We start from the raw sequence: 24,449 nt of genomic DNA on the forward strand, positions 1-24,449 counted from the left end.
AGATGTTTTGTAGGTATTAGACGAACAATTGAGGATCAACCAATGTGGGACTCTGACACTCCCCCACATACATAGGCCAACTGAAGCGTAGACAACAAAACATGACACACAATATTGGGTAAACCAAGAGTTCAAATGGGTATGACTCCAACAACACCATGTTAAAAAAATGAACAGTGAGCCTAACTAACCCAAAGCTAACTCATAAGGTGAGAATTGTCCAAAACCATATAAGGGCACAAATAACCCATCCTTCAAACAATGTGAAATCATCAAGGATAAAAGTTAAACTAGCTTTTAAGTTGTAGTCTCTTTGTACAGTTTTGGACAATTCATATATCTTAAATTAGCTTTTGAGTTCTGGAATTAGGCCCATGGTCCTTTTTAACAGTGTTCTGTATGACTCGATCCTGATGTTAGGCCCTCCATGTTATGTTACTCTCATATCACTTAAATGTATGAGCTATTTATACGACCTTGGATAATTCTTATCTCTTGAACTAGTTTTTGGGTTTCCCTCTTCTTTCCTTGATTCGACTTTCCAGCTTAGAATTTTATGTCAGTAACCTTCGAATATCTGGCCGATCCATCCCATCCTCTAGGTTGTATATCACTGAAACTGATCGACCATAGACAATCAATATTTTGTCCTTCTTTGACAAGAAAAAGAGTGGATCCATCAGATCAAAACACTCCAAATGAGTATAGTTGAACGTAAACATCTTTGTCCAAGATTCTTTAACCTCATACTCCTTCATAACCCAACCATCAATATTTTCGTCACGCTAACAGTTACGAAAGACTGAAAGATCAATTCCAAGTACTCCCATCCTCAAGACAATTTTTCCTTCTCCATAGCTAGCCGGCTCCTCCACCTTTCCCCATTTCTCATCAGCCAAATCAAAAGAAATTATGTCAATTTTTAGACTATATATTTTGGTCTTATGTTTATATGAAGTATTAGTATTTGGATACGTACGTTTCATGTGTATCCCATATCATATATTTATAGTTATAAATTTATGTGTACATTAAAAAAAATATTTGATTGCAATATAAAGTAAAAATCATGTATAAAATAAGAAATCAAAACAGATACAACAAATTTCAAACTATATACATAATAAGAATATATATTTCTCATAAGTTTAATCAATCATACCTCACAATAATTTCTGCAATTCATTGAGAAACTTTCAATATATACACTAATTAGTGTACAAGTAGAACTTGAAATGCATAACAACAATTATATTTATATTTTAAAACATTATAAAGTTAATTTTCCTTTTTGCATTATAATATGGGTTGCATCACAAAACCTTCTATTTAAAAAAGGAAAGAAAAAATTAGGAAAAATATTATCAACAAATTGAAATTAAGAATGAGAATAAAATTTAGATAAGAGGATGAGAAGAAAAGATCAATAGAAAATGTTCACCTAAACATGAATAAGGAATCGTGTTGAATAAAAAGGGCAGCTCGGTGCACTAAATCTCTCGCTATGCGCAGGGTCCGGGGAAGGATCCGACCACAAGGATCTATTGTACGCAGCCTTACCTTGCATTTCTGCCAGAGGTTGTTTCCAAGGAATCGTGTTGAATAAAAAAGAAGTAATGCAAAAATGTAAGCTGATGAAGGGAATTGACAGATATAAATAATCCACATTGAATAATGAAAAGGCAACTCTTCAACTTCTCAATTTCTTCAAAAATTTTATAACTGTGAGAAAACTCAAGATAATATAAATTTATTAATTTAATAAATAATTCATAAATGAATAATATACATTGTACCACATATAATTAATGAGGATAGTGAAAAAGACTCTTCATGAAATTATTATTATTTCTTTAAAGAATTTTTGAACTTGTAACATTTTAGTTTTAGTGTTATAGAAAACCATATAAAGCCATAAGCTACGGTACGTTTTCATAGTAATTATTTTATTAAATTATATACATGTTATTAATTTTTAATTATTTATAATTATCCTGAAAATGTATAAACTTTTGGAAAGCTTGTAAAATGAGAAAAATTATTCTTTCCCATCATTTCTTTTAGCTATTATTAGCACTTAGAATGATAACATTTAAACAGGTAGACTATTTTAAATATTCATTATTTCTAAATTAATGTAGCCAACAATTTGGAATGTTTTGACGTTTTGCTTATCTAATTGTGTAAAATATATTTTTGAACCTGAAACATATAATTAAGTCTTGTATGAATTAAAATTTTAATATTTACTTCTTATTTAATTAAATAATTTATAATATTTTAATTTAATAGAAGGGCAAAATGGTAATCCAACTTTAAAGATTTACTTTTAATAATATATGATATGATATGATGATGATGATCAGATGTATCGAAAATGAAAAAACCAAAACCTTATAATCATCATGAAACTCATCATATCCAAATCTGTTGAATTTTGGAGAGGGAATTCTGAGAAATCAAACTTTCATTATGAACAACTGCTCTGTACAGTGAGTGCTTACTCGATTTAACCAACGAACATTAAAGGTGGTAGAGGTGGTTACAATAAATTAGTGAATTAACTAACTACTTAAGCTAGCTGCTAATCTTCAATAGAAACCAATAACCCTCAATGTAAGTTTAGGATCAGGCAATTTCTTGTATCAAGGGTGGCTCAATGCCTTTAAATATGAGGCACCCGCCTTAGGCCTCGAATTTTAGGAATCTCATTTTTCAGTAATAATAAAAATAATTTTTTTTTAAAGAAAAATTATATTGTGTCTTATACTGTCTTTTAATTTTATTTTTTTCTTATTTTTTTTAGTCCGTTTCGAAACATTAAAGAATATTTCTTTCTTTTTTGTTTGAAATTTAACTTTACACTTGAGGTATTTAAGACTACAAGATTAAAAGACATCTTGATATATATATATATATATATCATTAGTTTAAGATCATAAAATTCAACAAAAAAAAATAATTTTTTTTTTGTGTCAATTCAAAATCGGATAAAATATTAAAACGTATGAAGTACTATTTAGAAAAGCAAACTATTTCATTAAAGAAAAAATAACTTTGCATCTCAAAAAACAAGAAAAATATACTTTAAATATATATAAAACAAATTAAAAATTGAGGCCCAATTTATTTTTGGCTTTAAGCCACTGATTAGCTTGAGCCATCCCTGTAGACAAGCATTGCTTATACTTGACATCAGCAGATAATCTGAGATGGGTGTCGATAAAAATTCAGTGTTGGAGATCAATTCAAGCCAAGATTTTGAAACTGACTTGAATCTCAAGAGGGGTTTCATCGAAAGTCTCGATAGGATTTGACTGATGACTTCTGATGGAAGAAAACGGCCTTCTTGCGTGAAGTTGATGGAAATTGAGAATGATTTGTGGGTTTTCTTCGATTTGGGTGTTGCTCGGAGCCTTCATCTTTCTCAGAGTCCATATAGAGTTACAGAGCTTGGATTTTTGTGTATTTTGTGAGAGCTAAAGAAGTTCAACTACTTTCTGTTACCTTCCTAATAAACGGTTAGAAATACAATGGAAAAGATTAGGCGGGAAAACCTTTTTATTCCTTTTATAAGTCTTTTAGTGATGATGATTAATACATTAAGTCATGTTTAACTTCAAATATTAATTAGCAAGGAAGATTTGGTTTATGATGCGTAATGCTTTGCGTTTATAGTAGCGAAATTTATTCCTTACATAAAATTTTTAAATAATAACTTTAAATTCAAGCCAAGATTTTCAAATAGACCTGAATTTCAAGAGGGATTTCACCGGAAGCCTCGAAAGGATTTTAGTGATGAGTTCTTCTTGTAGAATAGAGATTTTCAAGATTGAATTTTTCATTGAAGTTGATGGAAGTTGAGAACAGATTTGCTTCGTTTTGGGTGTTAATGGATGGCTTCATCTTCTCCAGATTCCATTTGAGTCGCTGAAATTTGAGCACTTGGAGGAGTTCTTCAGTTCTGCTATGGAGACTACTAAATACTTAAGTCAGTTTTTGACGGACTTACTTTAGGTGATTTTGATCTAGAATAACTTTTATGTATTTTTATGATATTTAGGTAAAATAAGTAAATGCTTTTGATATTTATTTTTAAATCACAATAATAGCAAATATTTCAGTTGTATATTTCTTTTTTATTTTCTATTACACCAGCATTGAAATCCAACGATTTTAGCTCGTATCTTCTCCAAGAGCTCAAATTACTGCAACCCTGATGGCATAATCTGAAGGCTACCATCAACACCCAAAACGGAGAAAACCCACCAACCATTCTCAGTTTCTATCAACTTCAATTCAAGATTCAATCTCGAAAATCTCTATTCTGCCATCAGAACTTATCACTGAAATCCTCGCAAGACTTCCAGTGAAATCCCTCTTGAAATTCAGGTCTGTTCCAATATCTTGGCTTATTTTAATTTCTAGCCCTGAATTTATCAAAATCCATCTCAGCATATCTACTAATAACAAGGAAAACACCCACCATAGGCTTATGCTGATGTTTGATCGACCCAAAAATACCCACCTTAAGAACTGTTCCGTAAGTTCCTTGCTTTATGATTCAGCTATTGAGGCATTGGATTTGGATTATCCTATGAAAAAGACCCCTATATCTGTCGATATTGTCGGTTCTGTTAATGGATTAATTTGTCTTATCAATGGGAAAAAAGACTTGTTTATCTGGAATCCGTCCACTAGGAAGTTCTAAAAATGGCCTGAATGTAGATATATGTCGAACGATCATTACTATTTGAACAATTTCATGTATGGTTTTGGATATGATGAGGTTCATGATGATTATAAGGTAGTGGTAGGTGTCCCGGATGTGGACTATGACAATTCGTTTCGTGTTAAGGTTAAAATGTATAGTCTGAATAGTGATTTTTGGAGAAGTATTGATGATTTTCGTAGTGTGGTGCTAGCCACTATGTCAGGTATGTTTGTGAATGGGAAACTTCATTGGGCTAATAATACTTTTCGTCGTTCTGGTTTGGATATCATTTCTGTTGATTTGGCTGAGATGAAATGGGGAAAAGTGGAGCAACCTTACTATGGAGAAGCATATTTTGGTTGGACGTTGGGAGTTTTGGGAAGTGATCTTTCCGTGTAATGTAATTATCGAAGTACTCACGCTGACGTGTGGGTTATGAGGGAGTATGGGGTTAAAGAATTAACTAAAGGTGAAATTTTTATTTGTTCGGTTATCAAACAAGTACAGAAAAGTGAAATTTTGTTTCAGTCTGGAACATTCATAATTTACAATCCAAAGAATGATTCAGTCATACATTCAAAGATTGTCAGCTGCGATGAATTTAATGACGTGAAAATCTACAATGAAAGCCTACTATGGCCCTCTATTAAGATGTAACCAAGGATGCAACAACAGAGAAGGTTGAAAAAGCTCTCTTGAACACATTCTTGTAACTAATAGTAAGACTCCTCTGTACATTTTCGTATTTTCTTCTGCACTAGTTTGGAGCTTTTGTGCTGCTAAGCTAACTGTAAATTTTCTTTAAGACTGTCTTTTAGTTCTCTGACTTATTTGGTCGATCAAAGGCTGAATCGTCTTTCACTTTAGTTAAGCATGGTATATCTTAAGGGTAAAGCTTTTTAGGATGTGAATATAGCTGTTGTGGTCATAAAGTAAATGAACATTACAATTTTTTTTGTTTCGAAGGCACATTTTTTTCCTACAATGAGTTCTTTTATCATCCAGTTTCAAAATGACTTTTATGCATCAACCTATGTTGTGGTTCAATTTTGTTGATTTGCATCCTTGTGGAGCTATTAGGCAAGTTTACATCTGTATACTTGTTTGTGTCTATTGCTTAGAAGTTGAAAAGAAGCAACTTTGACAACATGTCTCAGGGTTGTTCATGGGGAAATGGAGCTCGTCTTTTTGCTTAAACGCGTGCAAATAGTCTAATCTATGTATCTTTTTTATTTTTGAGGCGCGCTTTGTTAACTGATATGTACTATTGAACTTTCAGGAAGTGAATGTTGATACTAGGAACAACTAATCTACTACTTGTTGTCTACGTGCATGGATTGCAATGAAAAAGAAGGACGGCGTTTCTCTTTTTTTACCGTTTCTTTTTGAACAACTTGATCATCATCATCACATATAAGTAGCAGAGTGAAGATCTACTTGTAGTTCGAATCAATCTCAAGATATTACATGCAAAAGAAATTATAGTAGCACTGTAGCAGATGGAAGATCAACTATAATCTCAAGATGCTTGTTTTTATTCGCCTTGGTGATGAATGCTTGGACTAGTGAAAATTTGTAATAGCATTGTAATTGAAAACATTTATTTATAAAAGAAACATGAAGATATGTAATTAATTAATGCAACGTTTTATAATATTATGATATCTTGTTTATAAATTATGATTTGCTCATTCAAAAAGATTATATAAAGAGTTGGGGAAGTTTTTGATAATTTTCATAAATTGTGGCAAACGCTTACCAATACCATCTATGATTATGAGGCAAACACCTACATAGAAAGCCTAGTTTGGCCTTTTATTATGTTAAAAGCCACAACGGAGAAGGTTGAAAAGGCTTGGAAGAAGATGAGGACGATTGTGTTGCTATACTCTGTTTCTTTTCAAATATAGAACAAGACATTGCATATTATGCTTATCTTTGAACCATATCTACCCGGAGATCTTGTTAGTCCGTTTCGCTTGTGCCTCCAAACAGAATAAGAATAAATAAGCACTACGTACGGACTTGGATATTATGGCAGGTGAAATGTGACAATAGCGCCTAGGTGTTCTCTAATGATCTTCTTTAGGTGTCTGAAACACAAGAATTATGGAACAACTTGTTTTCTTCTGCACTAGTTTAGCTGTTGTGATATTGCGATGGGGTATCAAAAGATAGAGTAATGTTTATGTCAAACTAAACAACTTAGGTTTTTTCAGTTACAAAGTGAAATAAAAGGGAAAACAATACTTTCTATTTTTTTATACATAATTAATTTATATATATATATATATATATATATATATATATATATACACACATACATGTACATATATAGAGTAGATGTACAAACGTCTCATGTTTTATAACGAGGCACAAATTTGTGGAACCCTAATAGAATCTGAAGCCTCCCATCTACCCCCAAAGCAGAGCAAACTCACTAGTAGTGCTCAATTGCCTTCTACTTCAACTAAAGATTCAACCTTTAACAGAGTCCCTATTTTGCCAGCGGAGCTCCTCACTGAAATCTTCTTAAGGCTTCCCCTGAAATCCCTCTTGAAATTCAGGTCTGTTACAAAATCCTGGCTTGATTTAATCTCTAGCCCTGAATTTATCAACACCCATCTCAACGTATCTGCTAATAATGATAAAAACACCCGCCATAGGCTTATGCTGACATATGTTCAACCTAAATACAATTTTAAGGACTGTTCTGTTAGTTCTTTACTTTATGACTCTGTTACTGAGACATTGGATTTGGAGTATCCTTGGAATCTGTTACTAAGACATTGGATTTGGAGTATCTTTGGATATTCACCGGTAATTCTGTTAATTTCGTGGGTTCTGTTAATGGGTTGATTTGTCTTTCCATTGCGAAAAAACACTTGTTTATCTGGAATACGTCAATTAGAAAGTACAAGAAATTGCATGATTGTACGTATAGTACATTGTGCTTTGCTGACCATTACATGTATGGTTTGGATATGATGAGGTTCGTGATGATTATAAGGTAGTAGTAGGGTTGCATAATAATAAGAGTGATGACGGTCTATTTCTTGTCAAGGTTGAATTGTATAGTCTAGTTAGTGATTCTTGGACAAGTATAGAAGATTTTGAGAGTAGGTTTCTAGCTACTGATTTGGGTATGTTTGTGAATGGAAAATTTCATTGCGCTGATCGTATTGTTGATTCTTTAAATGGTTGGGACATCGTTTCTATTGATTCGGCTGATAGGAAATGGGGAAAATTGGAGGAGCCATGCTATGAAGAAGGATTTTCTTATTTGATGCTTGGAGTTCCGGGAAGTGATCTTTCTGTGATTTGTAATTATCATACAATTCGAGCAGATGTGTGGGTTATGAAGGAGTATGGGGTTAAAGAATCTTGGATAAAGATGTTTAACTTCTGTCTTCCTTCTGATATTATAGAATATCACTTTTTTCCATTCTTTTGCATGTGAAATAAAGGCGAACTTTTGTTTGAGTTTGGAACGACATTCATGATTTACAATCCAAAGGATGACCCAATCAAATATTCAGCGATTGTCAACTGTGAAGCCTTTTATGAAGCAAGCATCTATATTGAAAGCTTGGTGTGGCCCTGTTAGTGGAAATGTGAAAATATAAAGAATAAGGAAGAACAACAATATTTAACGTGGTTCAGATCAGAATGATCCTACGTCCATCAGACAACAACTGTCTTTATATTAACAAAAAAAGGGAGAGATCCCAAATACAAATAAGATAATTGCTCTATCAATTCTCTACTCTTCTAATGTATTTTGCAAATGCCTTAGAATATGAGAAGACAAGAGAGAAATGTTTTGAGGTGTGTTTCAAATGAATCAAGAGCTACCTATTTATAGGAATAAATTCTTGCTCTTGATGTCATCCATGACATCACATTTTATCAAGATGTCAAAGTTCACCAAACTTTCATCTACCAAGTTTACCAAACTTTCTACGTGTTACATTAAGACTATCTAGAATCTTGTCAATTTTAACAAATCTCCACCTTGGCAAGATTTTCTAATTTCAACTTTCTTTCAGCAACTTTTGATTGTGTCTTCAACCTCAACTCTTTCAATCTCCACCATGGTTTGCATTCCGAGCATGCATATGAATAACTCCGGCCAAAACTTATAAGCTTACTGGGCAATCCCGTTGTAAAAAACAAGAAGAATCAACCCTTTGTTGAACACACTAGCTCTACCTACTAGTTGTTCTCCCAGAGTTTGCATCAGTTGATGCATACTCCCGCAAAGTCCTTGCAGTGTGCAAACTTGGCAAGTGGGACTATCTTGGTCAGCATGTCTGCAGTGTTATCTTCTGTGATAACTTTCTCGACCTTAATACCTCCCTCTTCAACGAAATCTTGAATGAAATGGAATCTGACATCAATATGTTTGGTGCGCTCATGAAATCTTTGATTATTAATCAAATGAATAACACTTTGACTATCACATCTTCGAGTTGATTCCAGCTGAACCAAACTCAATTCTGCCACAAAACCTTTCAACCAAATTGCTTCTTTCACTGCCTCTTTTGCCTTCAAGAAATGTACCCAAACCTTTCGTGAAAAATCGTCAATGAATGTGAGAAGATACCTCTTTTCTCCCTTCGATAGAAGCTGAGAGGGACCCCATAAATCTGAATGGATATAGTCTAGCACTCTTCCCGTCTTGTGCTTGCCAGTGTTGAAACTGACCTTCTTCTGCTTTCCTAGGATGCAATGCTCACAACATTCAAATGTGCTCATCTTCTCAATGTTTAAAAGATTGTGTTTGCTCAACATCTCCAGTTCTCATGCGCTCATATGGCCCAGTCTCATATGCCATAATCTTGCCTTGTCATTATCAGATAACTGCTGAACTATAGATGTATTAATAGAGTCAACAATGGTGCTTCCTGCTAGTGTGTAGAGGCCATCCTCTAGCTTGGCCTTCAACATGACTAAAGAACCGTTAGCCACCTTTAGTGTACGTCCCTCGCTCATGTACTTGTAGCCTTGATTATCTAGAGTACCCAGGGATATCAAATTTTTCTTCAGATCAAGAACATGACGGACTTCTGTAATAGTCCTCACGATTCTATCATGGACTTCTGTAATAGTCCTCACGATTCCATCATGGCAGCGAACCCGAATTGAACCAAGGGAAACTATTTTACAAGTTGCATTATTGCCCATTACTATAGTTCTTCCACTTTTCTCATAGCTGCTGAATCAATCTCTTCGGAATGTCATATGCAGAGTACAACCAGAGTCTAATACCCATTTGTTGTCATAGACTCCACTATTGCATGATGTTATTAGTACATATTCATTATCAGAATTATGTACCTGCTCAACAATGGATGCCCTCGCCTTTTCTTTGGACTTTGACATAGGACAATCTCGTTCAAAGTGTCCCTTCTTGTGATAGCTCCAACACTCCGCGTTCTTTTTTTTCACACGAGATTTTGAGATCTGCTGTGATTTTCTCCTTCCCTGTTGGCTAGTACGACCTCTTACAAAGAGTCCACTAGCTCTATTATCTGTCTCCTTCAAAATGCCTCCGTACATCACAAGAGTTAAGTGCTTGCCGCACTTGCTCAAGAGTGAGACACCTTGCTATACATCATTGATTTCTCAATATCACGATATTTTGAAGTCAATGAAAATAACAAAGCATGTGCAAGCGTTTTCTCATCCTTCTTAATTTCGGCAATCTGTAAGTCCATCATAAGTTTATTGAATCCATCTAGATGGTATTGCAACAAAGTACCTGACTCCATCTTAAATGTGTGAAGACATTATTGTAACAACATTCTTGTTGTAACAACCGGTCTAGGTAAAGCTCTTTCAGCCTATCCCATAACTGTTTTGCTGCCTCTTCGATATTTGTACTCACTTCACAAAGCACGTTAGGTGCAAGGGATAGTTGGATTACACTTAATGCATCTCCTTCAATCTTTGCCTTGTCGGAAACCGATGTGTTATCGGGGTACTTTCCGTCAATAACGTGGATTGAACCTTTCCTCTGCAGTAACACCATCATCTGGATTTTTCAGATATTGAAGTTGTTGCACCCACTAAATCTATCAATTTCAAACTTCATGGAACTCATTTTTACTTATTCTTCCTTTTCTACTACAAAGTATTTGGAAATACAGAAAGTCAAAGTAATTCTTTTCTGATGTGGAAGTTCAAATTGTGGTACAACCACAGAGTATACTCAGACAGAACCTTGGCTCTGATACCAATTGTTAGCGGAAATGTGAAAATATAAAGAACAAAGAAGAACAACAATATTTAACGTGGTTCGGATTAGAATGATCCTATGTCCACCAGAGAACAATTGTCTTTATATTAACAAAGAAAGAGGAGAGATCTCAAATACAACTAAGAGAATTTCTCTATCAATTCTCTACTCTTCTAATGTATTTTGCAAATGTCTTAGAATATGAGAAAACAATAGATAAATGTTTTTTGAGGTGTGTTTCAAATGAATCAAGAGCTACTTATTTATAGGAATAAATTCTTGTTTTTGATGTCATCCATGACATCACATTTTGTCAAGATGTCAAAGTTTACCAAACTTTTACCTACCAAGTTTACCAAACTTTCACCTACCAAGTTGCTACATTAAGACTATCTAGAATCTTGTCAATTTTAATAGGCCCTTTATTAGGAAGGAACCAAGGTTGCAACAATGGAGGAGGTTGGAGAAATCTCAGATGAAGACGATCGAGTGATTAATAGTAAGATTTCTCTGTACATTTTCTTATCTTCTTCTGCACTAGATTATATTTACTGGTTGCTCTAAATCAATTAATTACCCTCTGTTTGGCAGCATAATATGTTGGGTCACCTTGACAATTGCTTGTGATTTATTGTCAACTTTGACAACATGTCTCAATGCTGTTCGTAGGGAAATGGAACTCGCCTTTTGCTTATACAACGCCTTTTGCTTCCTTGTCCTCAATAACAAGACAAATCAACCCATTGGTGGAACCTACAATAGAAACACTATATGGAAATTTCCTGTAGGATTTCATGGGATAATCCAAGCCTTTTGCCTCGGTAACAGAGTACTCGTTAAATAAAGAGCTAAGACTACAGTCTTTAAAACTTTACTTAGTATGACAACTCATCAGTTAACCTGAGATGTTTTTTTGAAAAATTCAGGGCTAGAGATCAAAGAAAGCCAAGATTTCGAAGAGCAGTTGAATTTCAAGAGGGATTTTATTGGAAGCTTTGAGAGGATTTCAGCGATGGCACTATTTACTTTCCCTTAGACAGGTTTCTCAACCAGAGAGTTACTCAGGGCGGATTCAGTATCAGTTCCTCCTCCAAAACAATTGCTTGACATTAATATTGCTCCTCCTAATTATGAACAATGGACAAGTACTCATCATGATCACAATAAGCAGAGTTTATTCTGCGAAGTGTTTATGTTATTTGGCTCTTTCTAAATACGTTTGGCCTTCTGTTAATCATATGCCTTGCCCTGTTTAAGCATTGCCCTGCTCTGTTTAGCCTTACCCTTGCCCTGCAGTAACCCAATTGTCATCTTCTTTGTGTAATAAAGTAAAATTTGTAGTTATTCACAAATTATAAGTTACTAGTACAAATATTTTTGCTCTGGAATATTGACTCATTAGTACTTCTTGACCTTCTATACAATCTGGCTATGGATGGATCAGTTAGTATCATTTCTTGGTTATTGATTAGATAAGAAAAATTTATAAGGATTCGGAAGTGGTTAGATGACCAGATATCTTTCAATGTAAAATTGTTCATATTCAAAAATTTCTGTTACAGTGCCCTGACTATTACCACACTCGTCACGGGGACGAGGAATTGTTGCTAAAACAGAAATACAAATAACTAGAGAAGAATATCGACGCAAGTTTGTTAATCATATACCAATGGGTATTGATCCTCAGTAATTCTTTTTATCATATTTCTATTGCAATATTGCTATCTAGCTTTGTTTTAAAGAAAAAGTGAGATTAAAAGAAAAATTGATCATGATTCCCATGTTACTTTTGTTTTAATTTAAAACTAATCTCATTCATAATCATTGTATAAGTTTAGGTGTTTTTTTTATGTGATTAGTCTCGCCATTCGCAATGAATAGGAAGAATTCAAGTAAATGGAAGAGAAAGGAATGTCATTTGTGCACAAGTAGTATAGCTATTGAGTTCTGATCAAGTGTGAGTCGTAAAATCTTATGATGTCTAGATATGCATTCTCAAAGTTGAAGCCCTTATTTTCCAATTTAGGCCAAGTTTGAGTGTTGTTTATGTGTTATGCTTATTGTTTTTGAAGACTACAAACACTGCATGAATTATGGGATGATGTTATGATTGTTTGACTATCAATGAAGGACAACATAGTTAATAACCTATCCTGATTAATGTTTCTTAATGAGCACGTAAAAGAGAATCACGACAAATAAGTGAGATGGAGGAAGTATATCCAATCCAAAAAAAGTGAAATTTGCGGGAGGAACACCCTTAAGAAAATTAATTAATTACACTAGTCAAAGAGTTACTCCATCTGGTCATTTTTACTCTGTCATGTTTGCTTTACGAGAGTTGGTTATATATTAGCTGAAAATCCAAAATTAGATACTATGCCAGTCTCTGATCCTTGTTTCCAGAATGGTCAAGTTTTCATCTAAAACGAATTAATTAACGAAGCCACGTGGATCAAACAACAATCCAGAGGGCCTCGATGTTATCAGAGCATTCACCTTCCACGAGTTCCACATTCATGGTGACTTTATTTAACTATGTCTAGAGGTGTAACATTCCCTTAACAAGAGAACAGTAAAATTGTTGTCTTCTCAAATTTTTGTAACACAAATGGAATGTGAAGCCTCTCATGGACACCAAAAACGGAGCAAACACACTAGTAGTGCTCCATTTTCTTCTACTTCAATTCAAGATTCAAGCTTTATATTCCCTATTCTGCCAACAGAACTCATCAACGAAATCCTCGTTAGGCTACCAGTGAAATCACTCGTGAAATTCAGGCTTGTTTCCAAAACCTGGCTTCGTTTAATCTCTAGCTCTGATTTTGTCAAGACCCATATCAACATATCTGCTAATAACAAGGCCTACCACAGGCTTATGTTGGGATTTGATCGACCTGAAAACAATCTTAAGGGCTGTTCCGTTAGTTCTTTACTTTATGATCATGTTACTAGGGCAATTGACTTGGATTATCCTCCAAAAAAATCCCATCAAACTATTAAGATTGTGGGTTCCGTCAATGGGTTGATTTGCGTTGCTATTGAGGAAAAAGACTTGTTTATATGGAATCCATCAATCAGGAAGCTCACAAAATTGCCTGCTTATAGAACTGATTGCTTTTTTTCGTATGGTTTTGGATATGATGAGCTTCATGATGATTATAAGGTAGTGGGTATTACCCGAAGTGCGCGTCATATCGATTCACCTTCTGATGTGAGCAAAATATATAGTCTGAATAATAATTCTTGGAGTTGTTTGGATGATTTTCAGACTGGGATACCATTCATGAAGTCAGGTATGTTTGTGAATGGGAAGCTTCATTGGGCTATTGCTACTAACCGTTTTAGCAGTTATTATGATAATTGGGGCATAATTTTTGTTGACTTGGCTGATGGGAGATGGGGAGAAATAGAAAAACCTTGCTGCGGAGAAAGAAATTCTGTTTTCATGCCGTGCCTCAGTGTGTTGGGAACTGATCTTTCTATGTTTTGTAGTCGTCTTTGTAGTCACCTAGATTTGTGGGTTATGAAGGAGTACGGAGTTAAAGAATCATGGACAAAGATGTTTACCATCAAGTATCCTGATGATCTTGTGGGGCATAGTATGGTTTGTCCACCCTTTTGCATGTTAATTGAAGGTGAAATTTTGTGTAGGATTGGATCAATCTTCATGATTTACAATCCAAATGATGACTCGATGAGATTTCGAAAGGTCACCAACTGTAATCACCTTGTTGAGGCAAAGAACTACATTGAAAGCCTAGTTTGGCCCTTTGTTGCAGAAGGTACTAGGGATGCAACAACATCAGAGCCTAAAGCTCAGATGAAGACAATCATGTGATAAATTACTAGTAAGAGTTCTCTATACATTTTTGAGCTGTTAAATTCTGTTTCTTTTCTCAAATATAATGTTGTGAATAAATAATAAAGAGCACGAGAACATGGATGTCATAGCAGGTAAATGCGCCAATAACACCTTGGTATAGCCCTTGATGGGGTTAGTTGATACAGGGCGCTTCTTCAATAATAACTTATTAGGGGAAAAGGAGGAAACACAACTATTAAGGAACAATGGTTAAAGTTTGACATAGTATTTAGTTTTCGTAATTTTCCTTTCTGCTAATAGATAATTTCTTAATTTGTCCGCACAAAATTCAGTGTTTTCCATGTTGGTAATAGCTAACTGAATATCGATAAGAGTAGCCATATCTCAAATGTACTCATGCTTAAACAAGACTTGCGGTTTCTAATGAAAGTGATTTTTGCTACATGCTAAACATAGATCATGTGCGGGGATAGCCTGGTTGTCGAACATTGGAGACTTTTTTTCTTGATTAAGTAATGAATGTTTTGTTAACTGTTATGTTCTACTGAACTTTCAGGAAGTGGATGCTGATATCAGGAAAAACTAATCGACTCCTTGGCATGGATTGCAATGAAGAAGGAGGGATTTTCTCTGTTTTTATATTATTCTTTGTGATGTACTAATGTTGTTTCTTTGCTCATTGAGCAAGACTTACATATATGCTAGCTAATAGTGTATCGCATTTCGTTAGTTGCTTGAAGGCAAGTTTGTCATTACTAATATTCAATGAGCTTCTCTTTCACATGAATTATACTATTATATGGAATATCAGGTTGAGATTTATCTGAACTAGACCTTGATCGGCCTTTGCTACTTAAGATCATGATTCGTTCTAGTTGTAACGATATCTTAATCCACGAAATGGATTGAGATATCAAATATGTTCTTGAACACCATGCACATGTCTAAGAATATCAACAATGAGATGAAACCTTGACTAAATTTTGTAATTTGTCAAAATTGGAAATCTTGGAAGATACATTTACATTGTTTTATCATTTCTCTTGAGTTCTTAAGCTTGTTCTGGATTCCATTAATGTGCTCATTATGTTAGCTTCTAACATTATTGATTTATATAGTTGAATATAACCAATAAGGTTTACACCGAAATCTAGAAATCCATCATTGATAGCACCTGGAGGCAGAGGAGGGGAAGGGGGGGCTGGGGGTAAAGAAGAAAATTTGGAGTTTTAAAAAATAAATGTCATTAGTCGAAGTGCATGCAAGCTGGCCAGGACACCATGGTTATCAAAAAAAAAAAATTATATCATTAGCACTAGCTAAAAAAAGTATTCATCCTACCTATTTCGTAAAACTTGAGTCTTTGAAACTTAAATAAAAAAACTTCAAAAGTCCCTTATAAATCAATGCCCTTATTTAATCTCACTTGGTATCTACATCAAATCAAATAAAGGTGAAATTTTGTTTAAGTTTCGATCATCTTTCATGATTTACAATCCAAAGGATGGCTCAATCACATCCAGAGGTTATCGATTGTGAAACCTTCTTTGAGACAAAAATCTACACCGAAAGCCTAGTTTGGCCCTTTTTAACAGAAGGAACCAGGGATACAACAGCAACAAAGGCTGAAAAAACTCAGATGAAGCCAACTGAGTTCTCGATACATTTTCCTCAATAGCAGTTAAATTCCGTTTTCTTTTTCTCAAGCCATAATATTGATATCTTTGAACCATATATGCCTGGATCATCTTTTTGGCAGCTCTTAATCAACTAATTGCCCGTTTTTTGGCAGCATAATATGTTGCACTTGGATCAGGGAGAGTGTAGCTTGTAATTTATTTTTTTAACTTCTATTATTTTGATATTGCTTGCAACAAATTTCGTAGTGCTTAAAATTAACTGCAATCAAAATAAATAAAAGAAAAAGTAATTTTATTGATGAATCTTCGTCATTTCAAGTCGATCTCCGGGAAGAACTCCGTTGACCACTCCTTCGATGTAGTTGATGTTGTAGCTTTTCTCCAATGCTTGCAGAATGTAACCTTATAGTTGTAGGAGGAAGGCAGTCCAAATGTGGATGAACTCTTTTGCCTTCTTCTGATTGGTTCTTATAAGTCTTCAAACTTATCACAACTACTGTGATAAGGTTGTTTTTTGATTGATTGTTGAACTTTGACCGGGATCGCCACATCATTTGAACATGTGGCATCCTCCTGTTGGTCTTTAACTTGACTGGGTGCCAAGTCATCTTGATATGTGGCATGAGCTTGGGTCTCAAGATGAAATGGACCTCGGACTTGAATTTAATAAATAAAATGAACTTATTTATAAATTGTGCAATCCAAAATAACTATTCAACCCAAAACTATGAATTTAATCCAAATTTGAGATGAATTAAATCTAACGAAATTTATGTGTCTACAGATGCCCCCTACTTCAAGATTTGTCAAGTGTAGATTTATTGAAATGAGACGCGGCTTGAAGTATCTGAAGATGAAGAGTCGACACATTTCTTTTTCCCTTTTTAATGTGTGTTCACACTTGTTGCGATCATTTCGATTCCGAAATAGCTTTGATCACTTTCTTTGCAAAGAAGTCCATTTTCAGATGTAGAGCAACTATAACTTATTGTGTATTCCACGTAGGACAACACACTTAATTCTTTTCACTTGCAAGTCAACATTTAAGCAAAACTCTCATTTGAATCCTTTTTTATATGTATTGGCAATTATAATATCTGTCTTTGACACATCAAAAATTCCAACAGTAATGGCATACGAGTACTTAAAACAAGTCCGTTCCCTTTTATGTGTGTGTGTTTGCGAAGACTTTGCACTGAAATTGAATTCACACAATTTGGAAATCAATTAACATAGCAATTCCATTTTGATTGGGTCTCTTGATGCCAAAGTTAGTTAAGAACTCTTTTTGGACGAGAATTCAATTCAAGTTCGGACTGTTAGCTTATAAAAAGTGGTGCATGTACCCAATTTTTTTAATCATCAGCTTTGCCTCTATATGGTTCTATAATTCTCTTCCTCTCAGTCGGATCGTTGGTCTGGCTAGCCGGACGAACTGGTGGCCTTAGAACAAAGAATCTGATATGGTAGTTTCCCAATTTAGTAATTGAAACACTCCATTGCGCTGTATTTTTTTTTTAACTAAGCTGTTGGCTTCTCTTCTATCTAACCCCTTATTTCACTATTGAAGGGTTGCATCTGCATAAGAAGTTTCAAGTCCGTAAAGATCGGAATTAACCATTAGTTGAAGCTTCATGCTATTGGCACCACCATGTTGAACAAGATTGCTATGTTGCTGCTCATATCTATTATGCGATATTGAATCGTTAGGCTCCCAGAATAACTATGAGATTACTGCTCTTGTGCTGTAGCGTACTATCGACAAAGATCACCCAAGCAGAATCAAGAGCTTCATGCAGTCAGTTGAGCTTACGTCGGCTCCAATTATTTTTGTTTGCAGGTTCTGGTTGCAGCTGTGTTCACATGTTACTTAACAATGGAGATTGATATTCAAGACAGAATTTGGACGCAAGTCAAAGCTTCGTGCTATTGGCACCTATATCTGCCATGTCGAAGCATTGTGCTGCTCTCGATATCCGTCATGCCAAAGTGAAGCTACGTGTCTCTGTCATCTCCATCCTTTTTTCCTCTTTTCTGCAGGTTTATGAGGGAGTACAAATGGTCTCGATATCAGATCAAGAAGATTCACCAGATGTCACGTTGAACCATTTGATGTGTCACTTCCTTACTACTTGGCAAGGCTGCGAAAACACTTATTCCTTATGTAGGAGCAATGGAATTTGAGCCGCTTGATCCTAAAGAAACGGAACTTAATTTCCTTCCATATATCAAAATTTCATATCAAAACTAAATTAATCTTTGAAGTCGATTTTCAAATATGATATGTCTGTTTCGCAGCTTTGCACAACCGTGGTAGAAAATTCATAACTCAGCGTAGTATTGTTGGAATCAAGAGATTCTTGTTTCGTTGGAAATAAGACTTCAAGCACTACAATATATGTAACAATCACAGCCATAGAACTTATGGATTATTACAGATATTGCCTCGAAGTCAGCTTATAAATCTGCCTTGCTCGTTCCTTCAGCTTTGCGCGGTCGTGGTAAAAAATTCATAATTCGGTGTAGGATTGTCGGAATCATGAGATTCTTGTTTAGTTGGAAATAAGACTCCAATAACTACAATATATGTAAAAATCACAGCCATAGGACTTGTGGATTAGTAATATTTCGTTTTGAAGTCAGCTCACCATTCTGGGGTGCTTGGTTCTTCAGCTTTGCGCGGCCGTGGTAGAAAATTCATAACTCGGCGTAGGATTGTCGAAATACCAGATTCTTGTTCTCTTGGAAATATGACTCAAATTAATGCAACATGTGTAAAAATTATGGCCAAAGGATTTCTGGATTTGTACAATATTGTTTCAAAGTCAGCCCACAATTCTGTCTTGCTCAGCTCTTCAGTTTTGCGCGTCTATGGTAGAAAAACTATAACTCGAACTAGGAATGAAGAAATCACGAGCTTCCTTTTCCGTTGGAAAGAAGACTCAAAGAACTACTATATGTGTAAAAATCACGGCAAAAGGCTTTATGAATTTATACAAATATTGTTTTAAACTCAGACATCGAGTCTGCCTTTATATTTCAAAGAATATGATGAACACATAAACTCGTGTTTTTGTTTTGAGCCGTACACAGTTTAAACTCATGCGGGCCAGGAGTAACATGCATTTTAGGCTCGTGCATTAAGGAACAATTCAACTTGTAGTTTAGGCTCGTGCATCGAGGAGCATTTTGGGGAAGAATAATATCAATGTAGCCGTCCTTCTAACCTTTTGTGATGAAGCATTAATGTACTTCGATTTGGTGTTGGATTTTATGCTTTTGCATATTTGAAGCTGATTAACACTTGATCTTGTGTCGACTTTCAAAAGTCCTTTTGATGCTTTTGTCTTTTGTGTGAGACCAAATTCCAAGTAACATCATTCCTGTCATTAGAGAAGTCATGTATCTTGAGTGTGTTCGTTGTTTTCTTCAAGGCAGAAACTTCAACTGGTTCAAAGTTCCCAAACTGTAGCATGATGACTCCTTCAAGTTTTGGTGATGACGCAGGGCACATAGGTCGTAAAACTTTTGAAATTGAACTCTTATTGTGGTCAAGTTCGACACTGACATGATTTACATCAGCTTCCTCACCATCATCAATGATGATCTTTCCTTCTAGCACCAAGGTCATGATCTTTTCCTTTAGGATGAAGCATTTTGTGGTGTGATGACCAATAATGCAGTGAAATTTGCAATACTTAGGATCATCGACTTTGTTGGATTCTTCGGGTCGTTTTGACTCGGAGAGAAATGACTTTATTGGTTAGCAGCACATCAAGAATCTGTCACGCCCCGAGAGGGTACCCTAGGCGTGGCCGGCACTCAGAAACCATTTCTGGCTTCCGAGAGAACCACTTGGTCTCATTTTTTATTTATTCATCAGCAGAAGACTTAAGAATACTAATGTGGGCTAGTCATAATCAAAGGAAAAATAGATAATTTTTATAAGAAGTAGTTTCTAAGGAGAACTACTCCGATTACATCATCAGACTCTGTCTATGAAGCCTCTAATACTCTTAGATGGTGCCAATGACATGTCCATGGCTACCTCAAAAGAAACATCACACTCAACAATAATAAAAGGATAAGAAGTTCCTTCGAATACAAGAAGGACTCACCAAATAGCTGAAAAGAAATGATCTTCAACGATGCGTCTGTTGAGGATCTCTAACACCTGTATCTGCATCATAAGACGATGCAGGTCGAATGACGTCAGTACGTGGAATGTACGAGTATGTAAAATGGCAGGAAGATAAGGACAGATATCAAGAAACTCCTCTCAAGAAAACTCAGCTCAGAACTCAACATCATCTCAACATGAATATGTAATGCAAGTTTAAAATATAATAATAAAAATAATAGTAATAAGCAATGCTTACTCAGTTGGGAGTTTCTCTAACCGACAACCATCACTTATGAGCTAGCGATGATACAACGAAGCGATGTCGTTGCCACATCCATCCAATACCTTGCCAGGGTAAAGGACATCACCATCTTGGATCCATTCATCAAAGTCCTCTTTTTGGGACTTAAGAGGCATAGCCTCTATCCTACGCTGGCTACGTAGTTCTGGGGTTTGAGTCAATTAAACTCTTACCCAACTCGGTGCTCAATACTACTCCCAAAATATGTGCTCATATTAAACTCATCATCTAGTCTCATTGGACTTTAATTTAAATCATCAAACTCATCTCATTTCATGTTCATCAATCATTATACTTCCAAAAAACATCATTTACATCTCATCAAAACATCTTGCTCAAAATATCATTTGCTCAAATTCATTCAAACTCAACTCTTATGCTCTTTTAAAACTCAATAAAATACATATATAGTATTAATTCATATAACTTTCTTTTTATCAATAAAAAGCCAACATCTTTACTCAAAACATATGTAAAAATATTCATGAACATCAAATCAATTAGGATTCATGGGAAAGTAGCCATGAATAATAATTCCAATAATATGAGAGATAACAATAATAATAATATTAATGCATAAATATATCAAACTCAATAGAAGAAGAATCAATTCATCTAGAATTCAAGATTTGGATAAAACTCAACTATAACTCAATTATAATAACTTTAAATATTGGGCGCATGGACGAACTCAATCCAATGCTATGAAAGCCTTACATACCTTAAATCCGAAGGTTTACTCCGAATTGGAACACTCTTGGATTCCTAGCCTTTTCTTCTCGCCGGAGCGTTTTGTGTACTACCCGGAGTATAAGAATCACCGGAGTAGTATTTTTATACTACTAAAACTAAAACTATATTTGAGAAGAAGTATATAGAGAGAAGAAATGCTTAAGAAAGCTTGATGAATAAAATGAGGAAATAAGGTGGGTATTTATAGGTGGGAAAGAGAGACCTAACAATAAATAAAATAATTATAAAGAAAAAACTGAAAATTCAATGGAATATATTGATGTCATGGATGATGTTAAATGGAGGACAATTTATGTCATGCATGATGTCAAATGCATCTAGATGTTTCCATGGTAGGTAAGATGAATTCTTTTTAACAGAATACTCTTTTTCGAAGCTACGTTTGAATAAGATAAATTCCTTATTAGGATTTGGTTTCTTCATAAGAATTGTAGATATGGAAGTCTAGTTTCATATCGTTCAAGAATCAACCAATTTGGAGCAACCTACAATGAGATATGAATTTTCTTCTATCAACACTCAATTCCGTCACAGCACTATATCTTGCAAAGATTAATTTATTTGACCTACTTATACTCCGAATTTGAAGTTATGTTCTTCATGAAAGTTGTAGGTAAGGATGTTGTGATTACCCAGAAATTTGAATCACCTAATTTGGACCAACCTATGAAAAGTTATTCCCAAAATACAGAGGCTATATTATTTTCGTCGAGAATTGAAATACCGACATACAACATTTTAGGGGTTGTTACAGAATCATAGGAACGTCGAAGTCAGGAAAGGGATACACCTTCGCTTGTAAATCCTTCAACGTTGGTTGATTTTTTACTTCCCATGTTTGTTGATTTGCAGCTTTCTCTTTCAACCTTTGTTTTGTGGATGCCTTTGTAGAAGTCACAGTTATTGCCATGGATTCCTTAGCTTGGTATTCTGGTGACTCATTGAGTTTTGTAGCTTCTTTTCTTGGATTAAAAACATGTGATGCTTTTCCATAGCTTGCAATACTCAACTCCATGTCATGAGCGCGCGTAGCTAATTCTTCAAAAGTTTGAGGCTTAATCCCTTGGAGGATATACACAAGGTCCCAATGCATTCCTTGAATGCAAATTTCAACTGCGGAAGTTTCAAAAAGTTGATCCTTGCAATCTAATCTCAACATTCGCCAACATTGATGTAATTTACTACGGGCTCATCCTTACTTTGTTTTGTGTTTGTCAACTCCATCATGCTCACTATACGACGAGTGCTGTAAAATTGATTAAGGAACATACTTTGAAATTTCTCCCAACAGTCAATTGATTGAGGCCCTAAGTCCATGTACCAATCAAAGGCATTACCTTTCAAGGAATGCACAAATTGCTTGACAAGAAGATCACCATGTGTACCAACACTGCTACAAGTTCGACGAAATGTGCATTGTGTTGTCTTGGATTTCACTTCCCATCAAATTATTGCAACTTTGGTGGTTGATATCCAATTGGCATCGGTAAACCCTCAATTCGCTTAGAATATGGCTTTGAGTATCCTAAAGAACTTTGTGATTGACCACCGTATTGAGCTTTGATGGTGTTTGTAATCATATCTTGTAGTTGTTGAATCGTTAGAGTAGCCACTGAAGTAGATTTCTTTGCGCATTGAGATTCAACTAACTTGGTGGGAGATTCGATATCAACTTTTTCTTGCGGTGCTAGGTTGTGACTTGACTCTCCAGGGCAATAGAGATCTAATTTGCTCATAAGTTGGGCGATTTGAAGATCTTTATCTTCAATAGATATCTTTAATGCCTCAATAGTTTGAGTCATAACAACAAGTTATTCGTTGACGTTGACTACATCAATCATCATGACGTTGACCTTTGTTGAGGTAAATAAATTTGTCGAATGTACGAAATTCTCATAGCTGAAGCCAGTTTGAGAGATTCCATCTGATGGGAAGAAATGGATTTTGCCCCCAGAAGTCATAGTATGAGATCTGCCTTTCTCCAAAGAAATATAGAACTTTGATTTATTCATGTTGCTAGCTTTGAGATTTTCCTTGTATGAAGCATCATTGATTTCTTTGCAGTTCATTGTAGTAGTTGAATTTGTAGTTCTTAGATTTGCAGGAGGAAGAGATGGAGAGCAAAATTGGTCCCACTGGGCATGCCAAATTTATTTGCAACAAATTTTCGCAGTGCTGAAAATTAACTGCAATCAAAATAAATAAAAGAAAAAGTAATTTTATTGATGAATCTTTAATGAGTACAATTCCGTTGTTCTCTTGATTCTTCTCTCCTAATAAGTTTCCGTAATTCAAGGGCCGGCTGTAGCGTATATCTCGAATGTAGGAGGATGTAGACTTCCTTGAGATGTGTATGATTTTCAAAAACGTCGGAAAGCACTTCGTCGTTTCAAGTCGATCTTCGGGAAGAACTCTGTTGACCACTCCTTCGAAGAACTTATGTAGTCGATGTTGTAGCTTTTCTCCGATGCTTGCAAAATGTCCTCAGAAAATTATGTAACCCTCCTATTTGTAGTTATAGGAGGAAGGCAGTCCAAATGTGGATGAACTCTTTTGTCTTTTTCTGATTGGTTCTTGTAAGTCTTCAAGCTCATCACAACTACTATGTGATAAAGTTATTTTTTGATTGGTTGTTGAACTTTAACCAGGATCGCCACATCATTCGAACATGTGGAATCCTCTTGTTGGTCTTTAACTTGACTGGGATGCCAAGTCATCTTGACATGTTGCATGAGCTTGGGTCTCAAGATGAAATGGACCTCGGACTTGAATTGAATAAATAAAATGGACTTATTTATAAATTGTGCAGTCCAAAATAATTATTCAACCCAAAACTATGAATTTAATCCAA

General features: G+C 35.1%; 2 protein-coding genes, 1 long non-coding RNA gene and 1 pseudogene across 3 annotated transcripts; all 4 read left to right on the top strand.

Annotated features, from left to right (window-relative positions):
* The first annotated feature begins 4,674 nt into the window (after nt 1-4,674).
* On the top strand, nt 4,675-5,526 carry LOC129881917 (F-box/kelch-repeat protein At3g23880-like). Its single transcript, XM_055956033.1, has one exon. It carries the CDS (start codon nt 4,733-4,735, stop codon nt 5,111-5,113), a length of 381 nt encoding a protein of 126 aa, XP_055812008.1. The 5' UTR covers nt 4,675-4,732; the 3' UTR covers nt 5,114-5,526.
* A 1,531-nt stretch (nt 5,527-7,057) lies between these two features.
* Nucleotides 7,058-8,174, top strand: LOC129883733 (F-box/kelch-repeat protein At3g23880-like; annotated as a pseudogene).
* Nucleotides 8,175-13,566: 5,392 nt separating this feature from the next.
* On the top strand, nt 13,567-14,796 carry LOC129883734 (F-box/kelch-repeat protein At3g23880-like). The gene has a single exon (XM_055958341.1). The coding sequence runs from the start codon at nt 13,567-13,569 to the stop codon at nt 14,794-14,796; it is 1,230 nt and encodes a 409-aa protein (XP_055814316.1).
* A 3,002-nt stretch (nt 14,797-17,798) lies between these two features.
* Nucleotides 17,799-18,906, top strand: LOC129881918 (uncharacterized). The gene is made up of 2 exons (XR_008765703.1): nt 17,799-17,887; nt 17,992-18,906. It is a non-coding gene; the product is annotated as an uncharacterized LOC129881918 (long non-coding RNA).
* Nucleotides 18,907-24,449: the final 5,543 nt, after the last annotated feature.

Source organism: Solanum dulcamara, chromosome 3, assembly GCF_947179165.1.
Source record: "Solanum dulcamara chromosome 3, daSolDulc1.2, whole genome shotgun sequence".
NCBI classification, from domain to species: Eukaryota; Viridiplantae; Streptophyta; class Magnoliopsida; order Solanales; family Solanaceae; genus Solanum; species Solanum dulcamara.